The 22,242-nt window shown below is 36.9% G+C and overlaps 1 protein-coding gene and 1 long non-coding RNA gene across 3 annotated transcripts; both read right to left on the reverse strand.

Annotated features, from left to right (window-relative positions):
- Positions 1-2,150: 2,150 nt before the first annotated feature.
- On the reverse strand, positions 2,151-8,989 carry LOC120331248 (uncharacterized). 2 transcript variants are annotated; one of them, XR_013476598.1, is made up of 7 exons: positions 8,901-8,989; positions 8,115-8,176; positions 6,988-7,103; positions 4,732-4,771; positions 4,503-4,555; positions 3,993-4,134; positions 2,151-2,260 (listed from the first exon to the last, which is right to left on the reverse strand). It is a non-coding gene; the product is annotated as an uncharacterized LOC120331248 (long non-coding RNA). The 2 variants fall into 2 exon arrangements; XR_013476599.1 differs by lacking the exon at positions 4,503-4,555.
- Positions 8,990-10,227: 1,238 nt separating this feature from the next.
- On the reverse strand, positions 10,228-16,662 carry LOC120332177 (uncharacterized). Its single transcript, XM_078113800.1, has one exon. The coding sequence runs from the start codon at positions 16,660-16,662 to the stop codon at positions 10,228-10,230; it is 6,435 nt and encodes a 2,144-aa protein (XP_077969926.1).
- Between the last annotated feature and the right edge of the window lie 5,580 nt (positions 16,663-22,242).

Consider the following 22,242-nt stretch of genomic DNA (forward strand, 5'->3'; position numbering starts at 1 on the left):
AATCTGATAAAAAGTCCTCATGTTGCGTGTTTTCGAATCTACCAATTTATTACGCTTCATCGGAGAATTAGTGACCATTTCATTTATTTCTTAAATTCGTGGAAACATCCAGCGCTTTTTTGTTAATACATTTTCTTTCATTACCCCACTATTTAGCTTAACATTCTTACTTTGCATCTTTACTGTTTAACTCAAAGTAAAATACAATTCACATCATTTAGCATTCACAAATGTATTTTTGTACGACTAAGACATTCACGCGACAATGACTTAGAAATAAATTATTATTTATCAGAATTTTTTGTATTTAAATAAAAATTTACCAAATACAAATCTGGCTTGGGCATTTAAGTCAACAACAGATTTAAATTCAATTCAACGAAAGCATTTATTTCAAAAAACACCCCTGAATGCAGATTTCAAATTTTTCAATTTCTCCTAACCCGAAACCTAACCCAAGCCGGACAACCACTAATTTGTTAACGACAGATTTAAATTCAATTCAATGAAAGCATTAATTTTAAATCAAATCTCTCATTTTTCAAAGAAACTTTTCCGATCTAGCGGGGTAATATTTGAATATTCCATTAAATCGAGGTCTAATATAAACAAGAGAGCTGTGCTCAAATATTTGGACACGTCACAAGGTGTCGCTATTTTTTATTCCGACACATAAAAAACGCGAATCTTTGAGGTCCACAGAAATTATTGAAATAAGTAAAAGTAATAGCAAGCAACAAACAACAATAAAAAGTAACAAGAACAACAACATAATATTGAAACGATCGTTATGTACACTGACGTGTCCAAAAACTTGATTCAACAAAAACTTGCGGTGGCACAATGTGGTATTCGAAGATGGTAAATTTTACAAAAATTGATTGATTTCAGAAAAATATTTAATTATTTCGATCTAATTTCGGCTTGGGGGTTAAAATTTGAATGTACCAATAATTTTTCGAACTATGACATTATGTGAACTATATGAACTATGTCAGGTTTTGGGTTTATGAATGACCGAAAATGTAATTTGATAAATTAGATATGAATTGGATATATATTCAAACAAATCTATTTGTACCTGTCTACTCTAGCGATATGGCAACATCAAATAAAATAATACACCGTAGATTTTCCAAATTCTAAACCCTAACCATTCCAAGCCTGTCGAACTCCTGCGCTATCCTAAAAGCTCCCGCCAAACCCCATTGTACCAGATGGTTGAAATTAGGTGCCCAATTAAGACTTTAAAAAGGGGAAGCATAATTTCGTGCAAGGTTATAGAATATGAAAGGACTCAGGTTGAAAATTCTTAGTTTGCCATAGCAATCGAAGATGTTTCAAAGTCATAAGCAGAAAGCATCAAAGGGCACTATCATATAAGCACAAACACCAAAGCTCGCGACATCCGTGGAGATGACGGGTTCACTAAAACTTACAACTGCGCAACGTTATACAAACAGCAACGCTAATTTATAAGTTGTTGAAAGTGTAAGTTAAAATATCTGAGATGAATTGTAGTTAAATTTGCATAATTAGTAGACGCTGGGATAGAAATTCCCATAATAGAAAACTTGCTTTAATTTGAAGGAAGCTCGTCGAACCCCTGTTACTCCAACAAAAAAACAAAAAGTCGATTGAACCCTGGTTAAAAACTACTCTTCTAGACTATTGAAAAACTAACAAAACGCTATGGCAACGAAATAAACCCATAAAGTACGAATACAATAAATACTATAAAATGAGGCCCGACTAATTGTATTTTGATGCAGCCGCAATTGCCCCATTACCAGTAATATAACCCGATTGCTGGCGGACTGCCGCATACTTCGATACTTGTCAAACGATGGGAGAACGCCGAAAAGAAGCATAACCGGCGTCTTTTCGGGAATTGTGCATACGAAACTAACAAAGCAGGAACATTTATTGCATACCAGCTAAAAACTGCACACCTTCCGTGAACTAGCGGGTGGAAACCATTGCATTATATGACTTTACGAAATTATATAAATAAAATTGGGCGGAATATTATGGACATCTTGTGAGGATAATTCAAATATTTGCAGTTCTTCCTTACTAGCGGGATTTAACATGATATATCAGTTTATACCTCACAAAATATGAATTGAAAGATTTATAAGATTTCATACTTGCTCTTTACTCTTTACACTATATAGGCTTCCATCTCACTCCGTGAGGCACCAGACTAATACCAATGTCCGTTTGATGCAATGACTCTTTCAAGCAGTGACTTAGAAAACTGAAAATAAATATGTAGTTTCATTATCAAGTTTTGGAGTTACAAATCACAAAAAATGCTTATTAACAGAGGTAAAGCAAAGGTAAGCTTATATTAAAAATACATAAACAATATTATTTTAACCACGTGCAAATGCCATTATTGCCGATTTATTCATGGGTCAGTATCAATTAAAAAAGTGTTTTAACAAAGTTGAGTTACGTGAACATTCAACAGTGAGTATTGTAGTGATTACCAATTTACGAAGTTCTTTAATTATTATTTAACACAAAAGTAACACCGACACGATCTAAAATTAAACGCATAGAAATGTCCAACTATCCGCTTCAAAAATATCGCACCCCGGGGTCAATAATGATGGTATTGTTCGCCTAAAATATGGACCGTAATGATAGAAATCAGAATAAGATTAATTTGTGTTGTGAATGCACTTGTTGTCCCTCTTTGCCGATGTGAACTCACAATCATGTCCGAAATATAAAAACTACGATATCCGCCGTGATAATTAATATTTACTAGTGAATAAAAAAGTGCTTTAAATATAGTCTAACAACATTAATTGGATTGTCGGCCGCCAAAACGATCGCGGTGACAAATAATTCACTGAGGCCTTCGATTACGACAAAATTATGAAATAAAAAAGCCACACTGTTCAAGTAAAATCCGAAAAAAAAAGTATTGCCACGGCGATGGTTTCGCGGCCGCTATCCCAATTGATGTCGTTCAAAATGACAATACTGATTATTCAGTGTCCGTTAAAAATATTCGATTAACTCGATTAAAAAATACGATTTTGCCCGCCAGTGATCACGGCGCAAGTACATAATCATTGAATGGAAATAAAACTTCATAAATTCCAAGTAATAGTTTCACATTTCATGCATTTGATCGGCGCTACATGCGAGCGTATTTTTGTACATATAAACCATTATGACACTACTAACATCTGCGAGTTTTAGTTCTCTCTGAAATTAATTTTCCCGAATTTTTGATGTTTTATTTCCAAATGCGGGTACCCGCTGACTACGGATTAATAGTCGACGTTTAAAATACGACTTGTAAAATGTTCACCAACACCATCAGGCAAAGAGAGACGGGCTACAACGTAACCCCCATTGTAAAATCCTGGCTGCACCCCTGGATGCGACAATATTTAAAATGCGGTATTTATTGGCTTAATTGTGTTCAATGAAACCTGCAGTTGCGACGACTTACGTCTTACGACAATATAAAATCATTACAACTCAAAATTACCGCGTCAATCAGTGGACTTGAAATGAAGAACAATGAAACCAAGTGTAACAACACTGAATCCGCCCCGCCGCAGGCCTGTCACTCTGATTCTTTTTAAGGTTTCACCGTTTGAAATATCCCAAGATATAGACAAAATACGAACGATTGTAATTTAAATCGCGTGACAATTTACTGTGTTTCGATTTCAGTTACTATTATGGCATATATTTTAAAGAAATCCTAACATAACACCAAATTTTGTGGTTTACAATGTCTAAAAAGCGTTTTCAATCTGCTGCGAGACTGCTAAAACAAAACTTATGGTGATATCTTCCGTTTTATATTTTAATTTTAATATTTTATAATGCCGCAATCATGAAATTGGGTTGCGGATTCACCTCTTTATCATTTATTTCTTCACCGATTTTTATAATATAGTATTCTAACTTGTTTGTGATTAATGTAAATTAGAAAGATTCAGAAGATTTTAAAAACCTACCTGCTCTTTAGACTCGAATCATCCACCTCTCTCAGTGATGCATAATCGGACAAATAACTCCGCATGTCTTTTGATGTATAATGATAAACTGTCTTTTCCGCTTTCAAGTTTCAGAAAGCTGAACTTTATGCGAGATAATGAACTGCAAGTAAATTTTGTATAATATTGATTTGAATAAATATAGTTGTTCGAACTAAGTCATTGATAATTTTTAGATTTATAAGTTACGGAAAATGTAATTTGACAGGAGCACAGAGAAGCTATACTTATACTTTGGGTACATAAAATAAAAATATTAATTATCAGTTCATTGACAAATTATTCAGATTTCCCCCTTATTTACTAACATTACTTTGGAATGATCTGTCAGTTTATAATATTGCAACACATAATATAAATTATATTTATATTCATTCAAAAGCACGTTGAAAATACGGCTATTAAGAAATGTAAATATCAAAAATAAGGCAAAAAATATAAAATTTAACAAATATTCCTTTTTCTAATTACCTTTACGCCTCTCAAAAAAATTGTCCACGCTCTTGTGATATGCTATGCTTATCCTAAAGATACAAGGACGACAACTTGTACTGATATTCATTTACGTTCATTCTATATTATTTGCAGATTTTCAATATTATAAATATTACTTATTCGGAATGATCTGTCAGTGTGCTATGTTGTATCTCATTATCTGAATCTTAACTAGTAAATTATTTATTAGTGTGTTATATTTTACCTTCAAGTTCTCTTTAGTCTTTTCTTCCCATCCCAGAGACCTGAAAATATACATCTATAAATAACTTGATGCCATCTATAAATGCCAAAGACATTTTAGACATTATATATATAAATATAAGAACATGACAGATCATAACTAGGGAATAAACGATAGCAAAATAAGGAATATATTCCCAGATTCAAACGCTTATGAACATAAGGCTACTAGCAATAGGGCTGGCTATAGTAGATTTACAATTGGTGGGATCTCATGTATATATATAGTAACCTTCGAAATTTTAGTTTTGGACACAAATCCCATTGTTAACCAGTACTAAAGGGTGTACGATTCCCGGTTATATTGATGCATATTGACGCACTTGATTCTACTCACTCATATAATATCGTTATTGGAAACTTAATGCAATTTTAGTTCGAAACACATGTGAACACGAATGTCATGGTTAACTAGTACCAAAGGGGGTAAGATACACGATTAAAAGTTTTTTTTTCCAACCAGTGAAAAGTATCACAACCATAAAATTTACACCGTTTTACTGGGGAAGGGACGTCGCGGGGAACCAAACTGGTTATCGAGCAGCGACACCAAAGTTCCTAATATCTAATTAAAAAAGTAAGAATTCTAGAGTTTTGAAACTACTATATCTTATATTGACGGTGAGTGACGTATATGAAAGAGACCATTCAGTAGAAATTATATAGGAGAGTTTATATTAATTAAGCTCTTTTCAATACACATGATTAGGCATAATATGACGTGACATATCTAATTAAAAAAGTAAGAATTCTAGAGTTTTGAAACTACTATATCTTATATTGACGGTGAGTGACGTATATGAAAGAGACCATTCAGTAGAAATTATATAGGAGAGTTTATATTAATTAAGCTCTTTTCAATACACGTGATTAGGCATAACATGACGTGACCCGCACTAACAATGGGGAAAATAGGACACGCATTTCTATTTCTCTATTTTTAAATAGTTATGAACATGTATGCTATGATAACATAGGACTTTTAGCAAGGGGATAAGAACCAAAAAGGAGTTTACACTAGGTTGAATATAATTTATACAGTATCGTTTTTGAAAAATTTAGTTGAAACACGAGTTCTTTAAGGTGTAAGATTAACGACTATCTTAATTCACATAGTATGACTCACTCTTATAATATCATTATTGGAAATTTGGGGCGATTCCAGTTTGAACTAGTTGGGAACATCATTGGCATGAATATCAACTGTGAACTACCCGAGCGTACAGGTCACAATGAACCACAGTTACATTTAAAAAATTAGCCTGATTACTTTATATAGTATGTTAGTTAGTGTCAACTATAATTTGTGGCAACAACGCTCATCAGATTAATGAAATGCCAGGACTACGATTTCAAAAATGTCAGACATATTAGTATATATAGGCACCCTAGGATAAACAACAAGTTAAACAATAAGTTTTAATATTCGCATGGTTATGGTTATTAAGTTGGGTTGTGTTTTAACCGAATTGCACTTAACGAGGCATAGTTCAAACTCTTCCAGTATCTCTGCAGATATACACTGCTGAACTAAAAGTATCACTATGAAAAAATTTCACTGTTTGTCGTAATCACAACGTGACACCCTATTGCGGTGAAACGCCTTCTATTTGTGCTGGCCTAATAACCTTTAAATAGACTGACATTCCAAGATAGTAATTGGCCTCTCGGTGTGGACGATTAAACGAAACGACAGCAGATGGGACAACACAGCAGTTAGCCCCTGCGCTGTACTGACTATGTTATTATTCACAGGATATTGCTACAGTTAATTCGTAGGACAGAATATTTAATTCCGCGATTCTACGAAATGAGCATGGGTTTGGTTTAACAGATTTTGCCATAAACAATTATGAGCGCGCATGGGTGCCCAAACTGACAAAAATAAGATCAATTTAATGCATTCCTGTATCTCGACTATTGGGCGGGAACGAAAAAAAGGTTAATTTTGTTATTTCTAAAACATGGCCCTAGCCTTATTCACTGGGCCGACTCAATAGCCAGAATAAAACGGTAGTTGTGCGTATCATGTTATTTTGAAATTTTGAGATTGTAATTTTTAAAAAATTTCATTTGACACACGAACCAAAACTGAGCTTATACTCAATATATTGAAAGTAATATTTCTCTGTGGATTTCCCGAAAAAAAAAACATATATATTCTATTTATACTATAGACATCTAAATTGAAAAGATTTCAAATGATTTGGGCACATACTTGCTCTTCAGACTTGATAGGCCTCCATCTCACTCAGTGATGAAAAGCTGGCACTTGACGAATTTCTTTTGGTACACTGATAAATTGTCCTGTCAACTTTCAAGCAGTGTTTTAAGCTGAAAATCAATATATGTGTCAAGATTTTGTGCAAGCCAATTCTAAATTTGATTCAAACTAAATTTCGTTGAGCCAACTAGGTCATTAGGTAGTTAATTCACACAAATGCTATTTGACAAAGACACTGCAAAGCAAAAAATATACGTTAGTTTCAATAAAATACGTAAGGGGTAAATTTCGACATTTGATTCCATAAAACCCAAACTTTTCTCCGATTTTTTTTAAAATACACAAAACTAAGAAAATTTGAACGAATAAACTTTATTCAGCGATTGCCATAAAATTTCAAATATTATAGATTACCATAGAAATTGCTTTTCATCAACTCAACAGTTACAGGTATATGTAATCATTCAATTTCATAAATTCAGCTTAATATTTTATAACATATCAGGTGTAGTTTTCAAACTGCGCGAGTTGCAAATATTACAATAACAGTAAAACACCCAATGAACTTTTATAACTGTTTCATGGAGTATATGACTAATTACCTCTGATCAGTAACTTGTAGAATTATCACATTGTTCACGGTGGGGATCGCAAACTGGAGATCGCTATCCAGCAGAGAAGCGAGCAACGAATTTTAGGGGTCTCAAGAGAGTACACCAATTTGATACAAGGTACTATATTTATAGTACTATTTCGGACCTCAAAACACAATTATTAAAAAATGTGCAAAATCTAAATCTCAAATTTCGATAGAATGCACAGGATAAAATGAGCGCAATAACAATGTTGGCTCGCATCGAACTATTTAGCATTTTAAACGTGAACGTGGGTCTTACTTTTTTGAAATTTTGATTCGAAAGACAATTATTAAAACTTGTAAAAATATGAATCTCAAGGGAAAACACACGATCAAATATGTGGCATAACGATGCGGACTTTGATCGCAAGACCCGAGACGCGGTGCGCCCGCATCTAATTGTTTAGCATTCTAAACGAAAACAGTGGTGTACAGGAATAAAATAGGCGTCAAAAGTCAAATAAAATGTGTAAATGATATTTACTTGTAATATTCCTCGTTCGTTGCTTTGTGTCTTTAAATCTCCAACCTTTAATAGTTTTGCATCTGAAAAAAAAGGTAAAATATTGATAAATAAACTGTCGCAGAACTGTAGCAAGCATATTCAATGAACAGCGGGGCTGAATCTATCGGATCTTTTGCACAAAGCTCCCGCCACGTTTTAAAATGACATATTAGTAATTATCCATTTGGGGTTAGGAATGATTTAAAAATTTGAATTTTCAGCACAATCTGCATCCCTAAATTAAACTACCAAGATGGCGCACAACCTGAACCCTGACCAGGTACACATACTGTGTTCAGATTGTGCGCCATCTTGGTAGTTTAAGTTAGGAATGCAGATCGTGCTGGAAATTCAAGATGGCGCACAACCTGAACCCTAACCATGTACACATACTGTGTTCAGGTTGTGCGCCATCTTGGTACGAATACTATGGGAGCACCCTATACACAATAAAATATAAAAGTGAAAAGGCTACGCGAATCTCTAATAAACCATTGATTTTGCGCTACATTTGCGAAAGTTTTGAAAGTTATGCAATACATTCATGTAAATCTTGTCCTGTTGAATGCAGCTTACGTAGATCAGTATATTACGTTTAAGTTTCCTAATATGATAAGTCCGATGTTAGTGAGTTCAATACAAAAGAGAATCACCCACTAATCTAGACGTCTGTATTAGGTTAATAATTCCATTTCGTATATGCCCGAAAACCTCTAATTTACCACTTATACAATAGAAAAATGAAAGCAATAGAATTTAGCTCACCTGAATATCGTTTCGAACTCGCTGTCATAACCCAACAGTCAGCTTATCCATACATCTTACGCAAAATCGAACCTCATCCTACGACGAACATTTGTGACTGCGATGTCGCTTGTGGCTTCCCGCGCACAAATATTTGACGAAAAAAGCTAACTGATTGTTAGTAATCAAATAGTTTTACCTGATTACTTTAATTACTCCAGGTTGCCGTTACGAGCCGATCACGCTTCTAACGCATGATCTCAAAGTTGCAGAATGAAGATGACGGTTCGGATTTGCTTCATACATTTTCTGATCGCATAATACCTAGTGTGGGATAAGTACGCGTAGGGTACGGTACCTAATGTGTCCCACTGCGACTCAAAGATACAGGGTAACTGGAGACGCGTCCTGTCCCTTGGGTCCCCAAATAATGTCTTCAATCTATGCACCAACTGACCAACACACACTGCAACCTGTACACCAACAATTCCGTAGACTTGTGTTGAAAGAAACTTTATTATCTTGTTTAAACACATCTAATGTTGACGTCAGTGATAACAGTGTTAGGGTTAGTGTCGGCGTTAGTGTTAGTGATAAATTGACTGTTTTGACAAGGACTCAAAGAACAGCCATAAGTATGCTATAATACAAATAAAAAACAATAAGTGACAGACGTATTCGATACAACAAAAATACAGCAATCCTCACAACCTATCGGACAATATATGGATAAACATAATCATTTCAATTCTAGAATTCCTACCTGATAATCATTTAGTAATATAACCAGAAAATAGTAAAACCTATAAGCTATAATTTCTGCAGTCGCGCAGAATCCTCCCTAATAAGCAAAGCGCAACAAGCGTCTACCTCGTGGCAAGGAAAGTTCTAGAAGGCCGTAAAGCGCGGGGGAATAAGTGACTATTACGTCACAGTAAAGATGGGCAATGTAAACTCACAAAGCGTGACTAACTTAAGGTGCTTAAAGTGAAGGACTCAAGGTCCCATAAAATGCATGCAAACATTTCTTACATACCGGCCCCGAAAATTATATGAAATGTTATATTGATAACAAGGAAAATAATTTTCAAAAAACAAGAAAGGTTTGCTTGAGTTCCAAAAACAATTGAAAGGATAAACACAGTAACAAATCAATAAAGATAACGAAATTGTCAATGCAAGACCCCGAAAATAAAAGGGGGGGGGTAAAACCAAAAAAAATTATCTCCCTCAAAAAAAATTCAAAATGGACACCTAATACTCCCATAGTGAGAATGTATGTTATGTATGTGTAACTGTGTATGTGTGGTGTGGATGCTATTGCTATATATGTAATGTGTAAATGTTATCAAACAGCTTCAAGGAGACAAAGCTTCCTTATGTCACGCACATATGTTGAATTGGATGTGCGCACCTTCACTCGTCTGACAACTCCTTGATCATCAGGGTATGTTTCTTCTACAATTGCCTTGGGCCAACATCCTCTTGGTGAATTGTCATCGTACATCAGCACAAGATCTCCAATTTGAAAGTTGCGTTGAACATTGAGCCACTTCTGTCGGCACTGTAATTGGGGAAGATATTCTTTTGTCCAACGCTGCCAAAATAAATCGAGTAATCGTTGAACATGCCTGTATCCTCTTCTATATTCATCCGTTCGAAAAAACACATCAGGTGGTAAAGATGGTTCTAATCTGTTTATCAAAATTGAGTTGGGAGAGAGGGCATTCAAGTCTTTCGGATCATCACTCAGTGGTGTGAGTGGTCTATCATTGAGAATTCCCTCCACTCCTGTAAGAAGAGACCATAATGAGTAGTCATTGAGAGACTGGCCATCCAAAAGAGCTCGGAGAATTCTTTTCACCTCTCGTACCATTCTTTCTACCACTCCATTTTGGTGACTAGAAAGAGGAGGCGAAAAATGCCATTGTATACCCCTTTGAGATAGAGATGTGTCAATTTGTTTGGAATTCCATTTGTTTATACCATCTGCAATAGCTTTGCTTCCAGCCACCAAGTTGGATCCATTGTCTGAATATACATGAGCAGGTTTCCCACGTCTGGATGTAAACCTGAAGAAAGCTTGCAAAAACGCTGAAGTATCCAAAGATTCCACAACTTCGATATGAATGGCCCTTGTAGCCATGCATGAAAATATACAGCCATATCGTTTATGTTCGCTTCGCCCCAATTTGACTTTCACAGGGCCAAACAGATCAACTGCAGTGTAGAAAAATGGTGGGTTACCTGCAGTAACACGAGAAAATGGTAGATCTGCCATCCACTGCTCTCCTACTTTTGCAGAACGTCTGTTGCAAGCAACACAGTCACGAACAACCTTAGCAACAGCAGATTGTCCCTTCAAAATCCAATATTTGCCACGAACAGAGGAAAGTGTGTGTAATGTACCAGAATGTCCAGTCATTTCATGATGTTTGGTAATAATCAGTTTTGTCACATGATGGTATGGTGGAAGAATAATCGGATGCTTCTGATCAACTGGTAAACCAGAGTTTCGAAGTCGTCCACCTACACGCAGGACTCCATCTTGTACAAAAGGGTTGCATTTGAGAAGTGTTTTCGAAAATTGTGTTTTGAGTTTCTTTTTGTTCTGTCGATTCAACGGTACTTCCTCAACATCTGTATTATCTTCAAAATATTTGAGCTCCTCTGAGAGGGATGATTGTTGTACTAGTTTCATAATTTCTTTGGTGGCGCAATCTAATTCCTCCACAGATAAAAATCCCAAAGTTGGTGAATTGTCAGAATGTGAGAATTTCCAAGTTGCATATGTACGAAAACGTAGTAGCCATGCAACAGCTCTACATAGCTTTTCGAATAATGAGTAACGCAATAACAGTTCATGTAATGGAGAAGAATCTGCGAGATCTTCCATAGGTTCAGTATAATGAACTTTCATCTCCGAAACAAGTTGTGGGTCGCATGGGACTTTATGAATCCCATCATTAACCATGGTCCATGCATCTTCACTTCCCCATATAAATTGTGGGCCTTTGAACCAAATACCAGCCTTGTTTAGTTTATCTGGCATTAGACCACGAGAAGCAGTGTCAGCTGGATTCAGCTTAGATTCGACATGGTGCCATTGATGTGGTTTTGACAAGAGATGAATTGTGTTTATTCTGTTGGCCACAAATGTCTTGAAGCGTTCAGAACGATTATTGATCATCTGGATAACTGACATGGAATCTGACCAATATATAACGCTGTCAACTGTATAGTCCAGTTCTTGTAAAATTGAATTGGCAAGTTCAGCAGCCACAACTGCAGCGGTTAGTTCCAGTCGTGGAATAGTCAGTGGCTGCTTAGGAGTTACTCTAGCGACTCCCCTGACAAAGGAACAATGAACTTCACCTTTGTCGCCAGTAAGTCGTAAGTAAGCTGATGCTCCATAGCCAGATGTGCTGGCATCACAAAAACAATGTAATTGGATATTGTTGCTTTTGAACTCTTGTGGTTTGTAACATCGAGGGATCGCCAGGCCATTCAATGCATGTAATTTATCGATCCATTTTTCCCAACGGTCCTTTAGTAAACCAGTAATGGGGTCATCCCATGAGTATCCTTCGATACAAAGATCCTGTAGAATTCGCTTGGCAGGTAAGATGAATGGTTGAACGAAACCCAAAGGATCGAAGATTTGACTCACCATTGAAAGAATGCCTCTTCTAGTGAGCGCCTTTGGTTCAATGTTGACATATACTACAAATTCATCAGTGTGCATGTTCCACTGAACACCTAGGGTTCGACTGAGTGAATTACGTTCAAGATTGAGGTCTTTAATTGCAGGAGCACGGTCACTTTCTGGAACTGATTGCAGAACATTGATATCATTGCTCATAAATTTGGTGAGGTGAAATCCTCCAGTTGCCAATAATTCAGTGAGCTGTTTGATTAGTCTTACAGCATCTGATGGATCATCGACAGATTTCAGTCCATCATCGACATAAAAATTTCGCATAACTGTGCGTACTGTCATCTCATCTGCATTCGACAGATTGTCTGTGGCTACTTTGTGTAGCGCAAATGTGGCAACAGAAGGTGATGAAGTGTTCCCAAAGTTGTGGGACAACATTTTAAAGTCAATGGGAACACTATCCAAATTATGGTCTTTCCACCATAGGAACCGCTGAGCATCTGTGTCGTTGGGTGAGACTTTAATCCTGTGGAACATTTCTTTTATGTCACAAACAAATGCAGTCAATTCTTGCCTGAATCGAATGAGCACTCCTGTTAGCATGTTGTTGTTGTCAGGACCAGAAAGCAAATTTTTATTCAATGAAGTTCCTTTACACTCAGCAGAACTGTCAAAAACAACTCTAAATTTAGATTGGTGTGTGGCATGATGTGGAATGTACCATGTTTTGTTTGTGGGTGTGAGTGCATGTGATGGGATTACTTCGGCGTAACCATTCTGAATATAACCCTCAATTTTATCTTTATATTTCTGAAATAATTCGGGGTCCCCCATGAATTTACGTTTCAAATACGTTAGTCGCTTCTCAGCGATATTACGATTATAGGGAAGGCTAACAGTGTCTGACTTCCATGGAAGTCCAATTTGAAACCGACCATCAACCTTGGTCACAGTTTGGTTCATAAAATTAAGTGCCCTTCTATCATCTTGGGATGGCTGAGTAATACATGGGTTAGCATTGACATCAGCAAAATCATGAGCACACATATGACAAATAGGTTCATTAAAATTAGAAAAATCAGTAAAATTACAATCAAATGGTTGTACAGTATTCAAATAATTGACTTCTGCATTGGTCTCTGCAATGCTTACATCTGGGCCAGTAAGGGCCCAACCCAGGATGGTGTGTAATGCAGTGGGGGATCCAGCTGCACCCACCCGGGTTTCAGTGATTGGGTAACGACCCAGGACATCAGCCCCAATAAGCAAATCAATTGGTTTATTCAATAGGGGAAATTCTAAGTCCCGTAGGTGAGGATAACGCTGTGTGGCCTCAGTGTTTGGTATTGAATCTCGTACATCGGGTATCGAGTCAAAGGTCAGGGCATGGTGAACATCAACGGTCTGTGGTTCAAGGACACCCCTAATAGTAAATGAAACTTTCATGCCATCATGAAGTTTTGGACCAGTGGCAGTCCGTATTGTACATCTCTCTGGCTCTCCATTGAGAGCCAAATCCCTAGCTAATTTAGTGGAACACAAGGATCTAGTTGCCCCATAATCTAGGAAGGCATATGTCAATGACTTGTGGTTTGAATCACAAACTTCTACCTCAACAGGGACAACCATGAGCCTTACAAAACAATCAGTATCACAAAAGTTGACAACATTGGCAAAATAAGAACTTACATTTGTTGAATTGACCTTACTATTAGTGTCCGTGGGTATATTTCCGGTCACAGGTGATCGTGGCCTGGTTGGCATTTCATTCTGATGAAGTAGTGTGTGGTGCTTCCGTGTACACCCATCAGCTTGGCAACGTTTCTGAGACGGACATTCCTTGACGATGTGTCCGGATCTCATGCAGTTGAAGCATAAATTGTTCTCTCGAATGAAATCACGACGATGTTGCAGGTCATATTGTTTGAATGTTGCGCAACGATATAAATAGTGATCGTTCTTGCAACATAAACATAAAGTTTGTGGGTGCTTTTGGCTAGCACCATGAGCTTGTTGTCTTCCATTGTGATGTGTTGGTCTGTAAGCAGGTGATGAATTCCTCTTCTGTGATGTTGAAGAACTGATTGTAGAATAGGCAGACATTTTCCCAAAGCGAGGTTTAAAATTTTGTACTGCCCTGGGCTTGTTGTCATTTTCTGCCATTAAACGTCCATAAAAATTATTACTGAGATGGGCTCTCAGTTCAACAAATTCCAATAAATGAGTGAATGAAGGAATCGGATGATTTTTCCAAGAAGTGTCATGTACATAATCCGCTTGTAATGTTGGTGGTAAACGACGAAATATATCTTTGAGATAAGCTTGTGCATCCAGCATTTGTTCAGCTTTCCACTGTGTCAGAATAATGAAACAGTTTCTCATCTGAGACGCAAGTCGACACAGTGCTTTAGTATCATTGGCTCTTATTCTATGTCCTTCCGTCAGTTGGCGGATGTGAGCGTCAATGACTAGTGTACGATTTCCAAATCGATACAGTAAGGTGTCTCGTGCTGCTTGATATCCTTCGTTTGGAGAATCGACAATTACAAGATGCTTAATAGCATCCTTGGCCTCACCAGTGCACATCTGTATAAGTTGAGCTAATTTCACCGCAGGTTCATAGGCGTGATGACCAATAATGTTGTCAAATCCACGCATGAATGCATGGTAGCTTTTGGGGTCACCATCAAATGTTATGGGGTCAAGTTTAGGCAGTGTGAAGCCTTGTTTCATGGTGTTTGCCAAAACATACAAATCATCTCTGCTGGGATAATTATGATCCAATTGTTGAGATGGATATTCGGGGAGTACTGAAGTGTGAGGATCAGGTCTTGAAATCACTGGTGGTAGTGCAGGACTAGGAGGAAGATAGGATCTTGAAGGCGGTGGCATCCAACAGTCATCTCTGGCCATTGATGACATAATGGGTCGGGTAGGCAAGGTAGGAAGGGGCTCAGGATAAGTCACAGGGCGAAAAATTTGTGGGTAGGTAAAAGTTGGTTCACAAATAGCAGGATACGAAAATGATGTGCCTATAGATGCCGGCCCCATTGGGGGATATGCAGGTAACGTATTATCATGGTAACTTGATGAGACGGTGGGATATGACAAATTCCTTCTTGCCGTTTGGTATGATAACGCCGGCCCCATAGAGATACCTGAGGTCGTCACAGCAGGCAAATTTTGCAATGGTGCAATATTATCATGTATAGCTGAAGGTACAATTGGTAAGGTGCCAGTGGTATTTATAATTCTATGCAGCTGTTGGCTCCTACTGATAACAGGCGTCGAATTACACAACGTAAGCTCAGTAATACTAGCAGAAGGCATTGTAATGGCCATACCTGTAGAAGTGCCAATTGCTGAGCTGAGAATGCCAGTTATTCCACCTCCTGTTGAAACTTGAACAGAAGGTTGCATGACGTTACAAGGATATTCCGGCACATAATTTCGCAACTTCAACGCTGGGGGTGGTTCAAACAGTGTTTCATCAAGAGCTTGTACTTCGATCAATGAACTTATTGAGGATTTTGTACTACTGGCTGCTATGATCTTCGCTCTTTGTTGTTTATAAAGTGCCTTTCTCATCTTTTTCTCAGCTTGAAGTTTGGCAAGTTGAGATTCAATTTGTGCAGCTTGTGCCTCTTCTAATTCTTCGGCCGCCTCCAGCTCCAGCAACTTCGCTTTTGTGGAAGAAGTTGTGCTACCGGTCTTTGAATGTGAACGTTTTGATTTTCTGGAACTTGCTTGGGATTGATCACTAGCAAGGCATTCTTGTTGATAATGTCGATATTTCATATTACATGAATTTTTCATATCATTTAGCTGAGTTAAATACTGTGAAGCGTTTTGAATATTCATGGCATCAGATTCTGTTGTTGCTGAATGCAAAGTAATGTAATTGTTCAAATATTCCTCCCAAGTAGCCACTGCATTATCCAGTCTATCTTTTGCAGCAACTACATTTTTTCGGTTATTTGGAATATTCATCAGTCTATCAAGACTGGTAAGTAATGTAGTGATGTTTCGATCATGAACGAGTCGAACTGTTTCCAGTGTCTGGATTTCCAATGCTGTGCTGGTGTGAGACACAGCAGATTGAAGAATTTCATCATTTAAAGCCATCAGTCAATTTATTTCGATGTGGGATAAGTACGCGTAGGGTACGGTACCTAATGTGTCCCACTGCGACTCAAAGATACAGGGTAACTGGAGACGCGTCCTGTCCCTTGGGTCCCCAAATAATGTCTTCAATCTATGCACCAACTGACCAACACACACTGCAACCTGTACACCAACAATTCCGTAGACTTGTGTTGAAAGAAACTTTATTATCTTGTTTAAACACATCTAATGTTGACGTCAGTGATAACAGTGTTAGGGTTAGTGTCGGCGTTAGTGTTAGTGATAAATTGACTGTTTTTGACAAGGACTCAAAGAACAGCCATAAGTATGCTATAATACAAATAAAAAACAATAAGTGACAGACGTATTCGATACAACAAAAATACAGCAATCCTCACAACCTATCGGACAATATATGGATAAACATAATCATTTCAATTCTAGAATTCCTACCTGATAATCATTTAGTAATATAACCAGAAAATAGTAAAACCTATAAGCTATAATTTCTGCAGTCGCGCAGAATCCTCCCTAATAAGCAAAGCGCAACAAGCGTCTACCTCGTGGCAAGGAAAGTTCTAGAAGGCCGTAAAGCGCGGGGGAATAAGTGACTATTACGTCACAGTAAAGATGGGCAATATAAACTCACAAAGCGTGACTAACTTAAGGTGCTTAAAGTGAAGGACTCAAGGTCCCATAAAATGCATGCAAACATTTCTTACACCTAGTTCATAGTATTTTCGGGGTGTTTTTCTCGGTGACCGTACATTTGAACCCAAGCGTATATCCGCGGATTCAATCTATATGGGGGTGCTAAAATCCATGGGTTAGGGTTAGTATGGGTTCAAATAACCGTAAAACAAAAAAAATTCATAAGTGCAATAGTACGCAGGTGCAATTGTCGTGGGTTCAAATGTAATGGAACCGTTCATCTCAGATCTCACATTTTTACATCAGTAACGGGAGCTTGGTACAAAGAATCCAGCATTTCCATTATATTTGTCTTTTCATATTTGTCGAGTAAACGCGCACGTGGATGTCATCAAAAATGTAACCTTCCTTCCACTCAATGAAAGAATAACGGCGTGTTTAGCGTTATATCAATGCATTCTCTAAATTGACGTACAAATCTTAGCTCATTGACTTTCGCAGCCAAAAATGTTTTCATACAATAACGTGCCGGCGATGTCCTTAAGGTGGAGTCACAATTAACGTTGTTTCGATGCCTACCCCTACAGTAAAGATAATTTCTCCGCCCAAACCAAACGGCAGAGACATAACATCAGCAACAGCATTAATCACGGTTCTATGTGAAGTAAATACGATAATTGACTGCTCAAGACAAGTGCATACCGACGACAACGACTGAGTCACATATTTGGTGTTATGGAGCTCGTGAAGGGGTAGACTGTTATTTACGGAGCCCCACAATAAGAACGTAACAAAAACAAATTGTTACTTACCGATTAATATTAATGAGTAATTTGAAATTACTCTATTTAATAACTCGGATGTATTTGTTGCTTCTTAAATTTTATTAATGTCATTTTGAGTAAACTAATAGTTAACGGAGACTCTAGTTCTGTATGAAGCACTTTGAGTTTGTCTCTACAGTAGACCTCTTGGTAAAAAGCGAATATGATACAGGTATGTACGGCCATAAAGAACAATCCTGAGATTTCGTAATCCAGCGTAAGGGTATAGACGTATATTGATGTGTTTAGTATCTATGTCAGCCAGTGCACTGCAGTTGACTACGTTCGCGTTGAGTGGCGCATTGTGCCTTTGGACTACGCTTGATTTCTAACCTAAGATTACCCCGCTTGGATTCGCAGGTTCAAATCCAGTAGGGGATAATTTAGTACCAGATGATTGCTGGCGGCTTCTTCCCACCATCCCTAATCTAAGCTAGCGCTTCCCAAACTTTTTTCGCCACGGAATATTAATACTTTTTATGATGTAATTTCAGTTTTTTCTCTACTTTCGCTTGAGGCACATAATATGCAGCACCTACGCCAAATAGATTTTTCGAACCGTCAGTAAATACTTGTACATAGTCTCGATAGTTTTCGTGTATATGGTCAAGAAATGACGTTTGAAGTATTGTTGGTGAACATGTTGTACCATAAATCGTTAACGATGCCAGGGAGGAATCTTGAAATTGCCATCTTTTGCAACAAAGAAGTCGGTAAAAAAGCTGTTGGTTGTTTTCATAATAAACGTTGCAAATGACGGTTTGCCAGGAAAATATTCTTCCCACGACTGTTTGAATAATTGTGCTGTAATTTCGCTGTCATGAGGAATCGTTCTGCATTTGTAATGTAAACATTTTCTATAATGTATAATATGTAAAGGCATTTCGTTACACTGGGATTGTAACGCTATAATAGGAGTACTTTTTAATGCAACCAAACATTGTGATTGGATTACAGCCAGTTTCCGCAATATAGTCGTTATTGGACATAACGTAGTGGACATAACGATCGTTTCAATATTATGTTGTTGTTGTTGTTGTTCTTGTTCTTGCTCTTTCACACGTTTTTAAAAAGTCGCTTTTCTCTTCGAATACTGGACCAATTGCTTTGAAATTTTCAGTGGTTAAAGATAAAAATTTTCTCCAGAAGGCAATTACTTTTTTTTTCGCTATGACGTCATCAAAATTATGTGACTCTACGTGTCCATATATTTGAGCATAGCTCTCTTGTTCTTATTGTTCCTGTTCTTGTTCTTTGACACGTTTTTAAAAAGTCGCTTTTCTCTTTCATTACTGGACCAATTGCTTTGAAATTTTCAGTAGTTAATGATGGAATTTTTATTCTAGAAGGCTATTACTTTTATTAATTTCAAATATTCCTGTGAGCTTTATGAGATTTGTTTTTATTTTGGGCTATGACGTCATCCGAATTTGCCACCATGTGGCGATTCCGCAAACATATATCGATCACTTGATCAACGAACAGGTTCCGTGGTCAAGCCTGCTGGTAAGTTACCGTACCGTACCACAGTGAATTTCAGCGTAACGTGTCTATATATTTGAGCATAGCTCTCTTGTTTATTTATACTGACTGTTGATTGTAATAAATTTGAAGGTAATTTTTGAAATGTAACAAGTGCAGAAAACAAATTAACTTTTACTTTGCATACAACCGCAAGTTTAGAGCGGAAACATCAAACGCATTAAATGAAATAAAACTATAGTACTTTTTCAGCACAAAATAAATGATGCCCTAATCATATAAAATGAAATAATTCCAAAGTGTGTAAAATAAGGTCTCAAAACTGAAACCGTGGCGCCGTGATTAGTTCATACCAATATTCACTATGATAATTATTTTCGAAATACAAAGCATTTATAACATAGTCTCAAATTTTTCAGGTATTCGATGAATCGGAGTGTATACACCAACATCATATATCCAACAGCGGAAGATCTTCTTGGCGCCAGGAATACTTTAATTGATTTGAATGTGACATCACCTCTAAGCAGCGCCGGATTAACCATTAAACAATATAAGCACGTGCTGGGACCAAGCAAAGAGGGACACCACAGAAATTTTAGAGAAGAATTTTATATAGTTTATCGGTGTTTATTAAAATATTACGAGTTCACCAGGCGACTCAAACTTCGAAATATTCGCTTATTTTTCGTCTTCAAGTATCATATTACCCTTCTTTACTAAAAATAAACACTGAAACTTATTTATTGGACACGAAATGGGCCTATGAGTCGTTTTCTTAAATTGTTGTTGTTTTTTCTTTTTAGTATTCACCTTATTGTTACACTTTTATTTTGAAAAAATTTCTATTCTCTTCAACAATCGGACCAATGAACTATTTACATGTGGCGGTTCCACGATCGCATTTCAACGATATATTGGTCAGCAAAGTCGGGAGTTTCTTGATAAGGTAGACCAGGGTGGTCCAAACTCTGTGATGCTGATACATTCCGTGCGGCTCACAGAATAATTTTAGCGTATATTTGTATCTAATGGAGTAACGTTTTTGAGTTTTTTTTTTTAGATATTCCAACTGGGGTTGGGATCCCAAAATTCAAACCCTTTTTCTAACGCTTTGTGCCTTTATTTTAGTAAAAACACTCCTCTGTTTACAAGCGTCGGCCATGTGACAGTAGTGACGAAACGCAGAGCCGACATAACGCTGCGTAATCCATTTTTTTTTAGCTAGGTCCCGAAAACCAACTTAGACTGACTTGGTTGGTATTTGACGATGTCACTAAGCTTGCTCACGCTGTTTTTAAATTACTCAATATAACAATTCGTAACAAAATGAGTGTCGCAAGAAAGGTGACATAAGAGAACACGGCGGAAATGTATTTCCTTGCCCATCACGCAGTGTCTGGTTTGATTTCAAGTAATATCTGTCACGAAAGAATATAATTTGAAGCGACATTAAACGCGAGATGCGCAAAATACAACGGTAATTCTCGGGAATTAAATTTAAAATAACTGAAGGCTTTATATATCTTCTTTAAACGGACGCCAACCATGCAACATAATAATAGTCTGATTAGAACGGTAAACTCTCGTTGTTTATTAAATTTAAAGTAAGTAAACTCGCGGTATTTTGATCACTTTTGGGTTTTCTCCGACTTGCGGCCCGCGAGACCTCCTCAAAAGTTTTTGCGGTCCTTCAACCTAGCAACCTTGAACCACTCTGAGGTAGACTACTAGGTACCGGTAACATTTCAAACTACAGTTGTGACTTGTATCCTATGGCATTTCGATTCACGTTGAGACTGGAGGCATGAATCTTTATTGTCACACTTCCTCAGAATTAGAGCTCAACCGATATATCGGCCCGATATTGCGTGTTTGCATATATATATTATCGGCAGTAAACGACCGATATATATATCGGCTATATATAAGAGTTAAAAAACCTAAAAATGTTCGTAAAAGTTGTTTATTTACTGTTGGTTGTGATTATTTTTAATGGATAATACACTTATGTGGTTTATTGTTTTTATAATTAAATTACACATGAGGGGGCACCAAAGTCTTCAGTGCTTAGGGCACCAAAGGGGCTTAATCCGCCCCTGGGTGAAAGGCACGGATAGAGAGAGAGATAATTTATGGTATGAATATACTGAATAATTTTAACAAATACTGATTAATTTTATTTATCGACCAGAAAAATAATACATATATACATGAAATACATATATATGAGGTAATTCACATATTAATTTCATAACATGAATACCATGAAGCTTTTGTACTTGTTTGTTATAAGGAATATACTGTTACAAATAGACTTTTTTATACACCATGATTACGATACTACTCGGTTTCAAAACAAATTTACTCAATGTGTTTAATTTTAATATTAGTTTTAAATAGGCCAATGCCAAAATAGCAATATGGCGTAATTAATCGCATCGCTATTAAATGTATAGAATAGCAAGTTTAATTTTAAAGTTATAAATATAATAAGCTAAAAATAGTTTGTCCTGCAAATGTCGGTTATAATTATCTGCCAGGGATATTTTCCCGTTACTTTCCGGCATGGAACATGTTTTTTGTCACTGCTGTGTACAACATTTATGATATTTTCTGGCGA

Source organism: Styela clava, chromosome 6 (genome assembly GCF_964204865.1).
Source record: "Styela clava chromosome 6, kaStyClav1.hap1.2, whole genome shotgun sequence".
NCBI classification, from domain to species: domain Eukaryota; kingdom Metazoa; phylum Chordata; class Ascidiacea; order Stolidobranchia; family Styelidae; genus Styela; species Styela clava.

Excerpts from the sequence above, each read along its gene's own strand:
- LOC120332177 (XM_078113800.1), bottom strand. The coding sequence starts at position 16,662 with ATGGCTTTAAATGATGAAATTCTTCAATCTGCTGTGTCTCACACCAGC.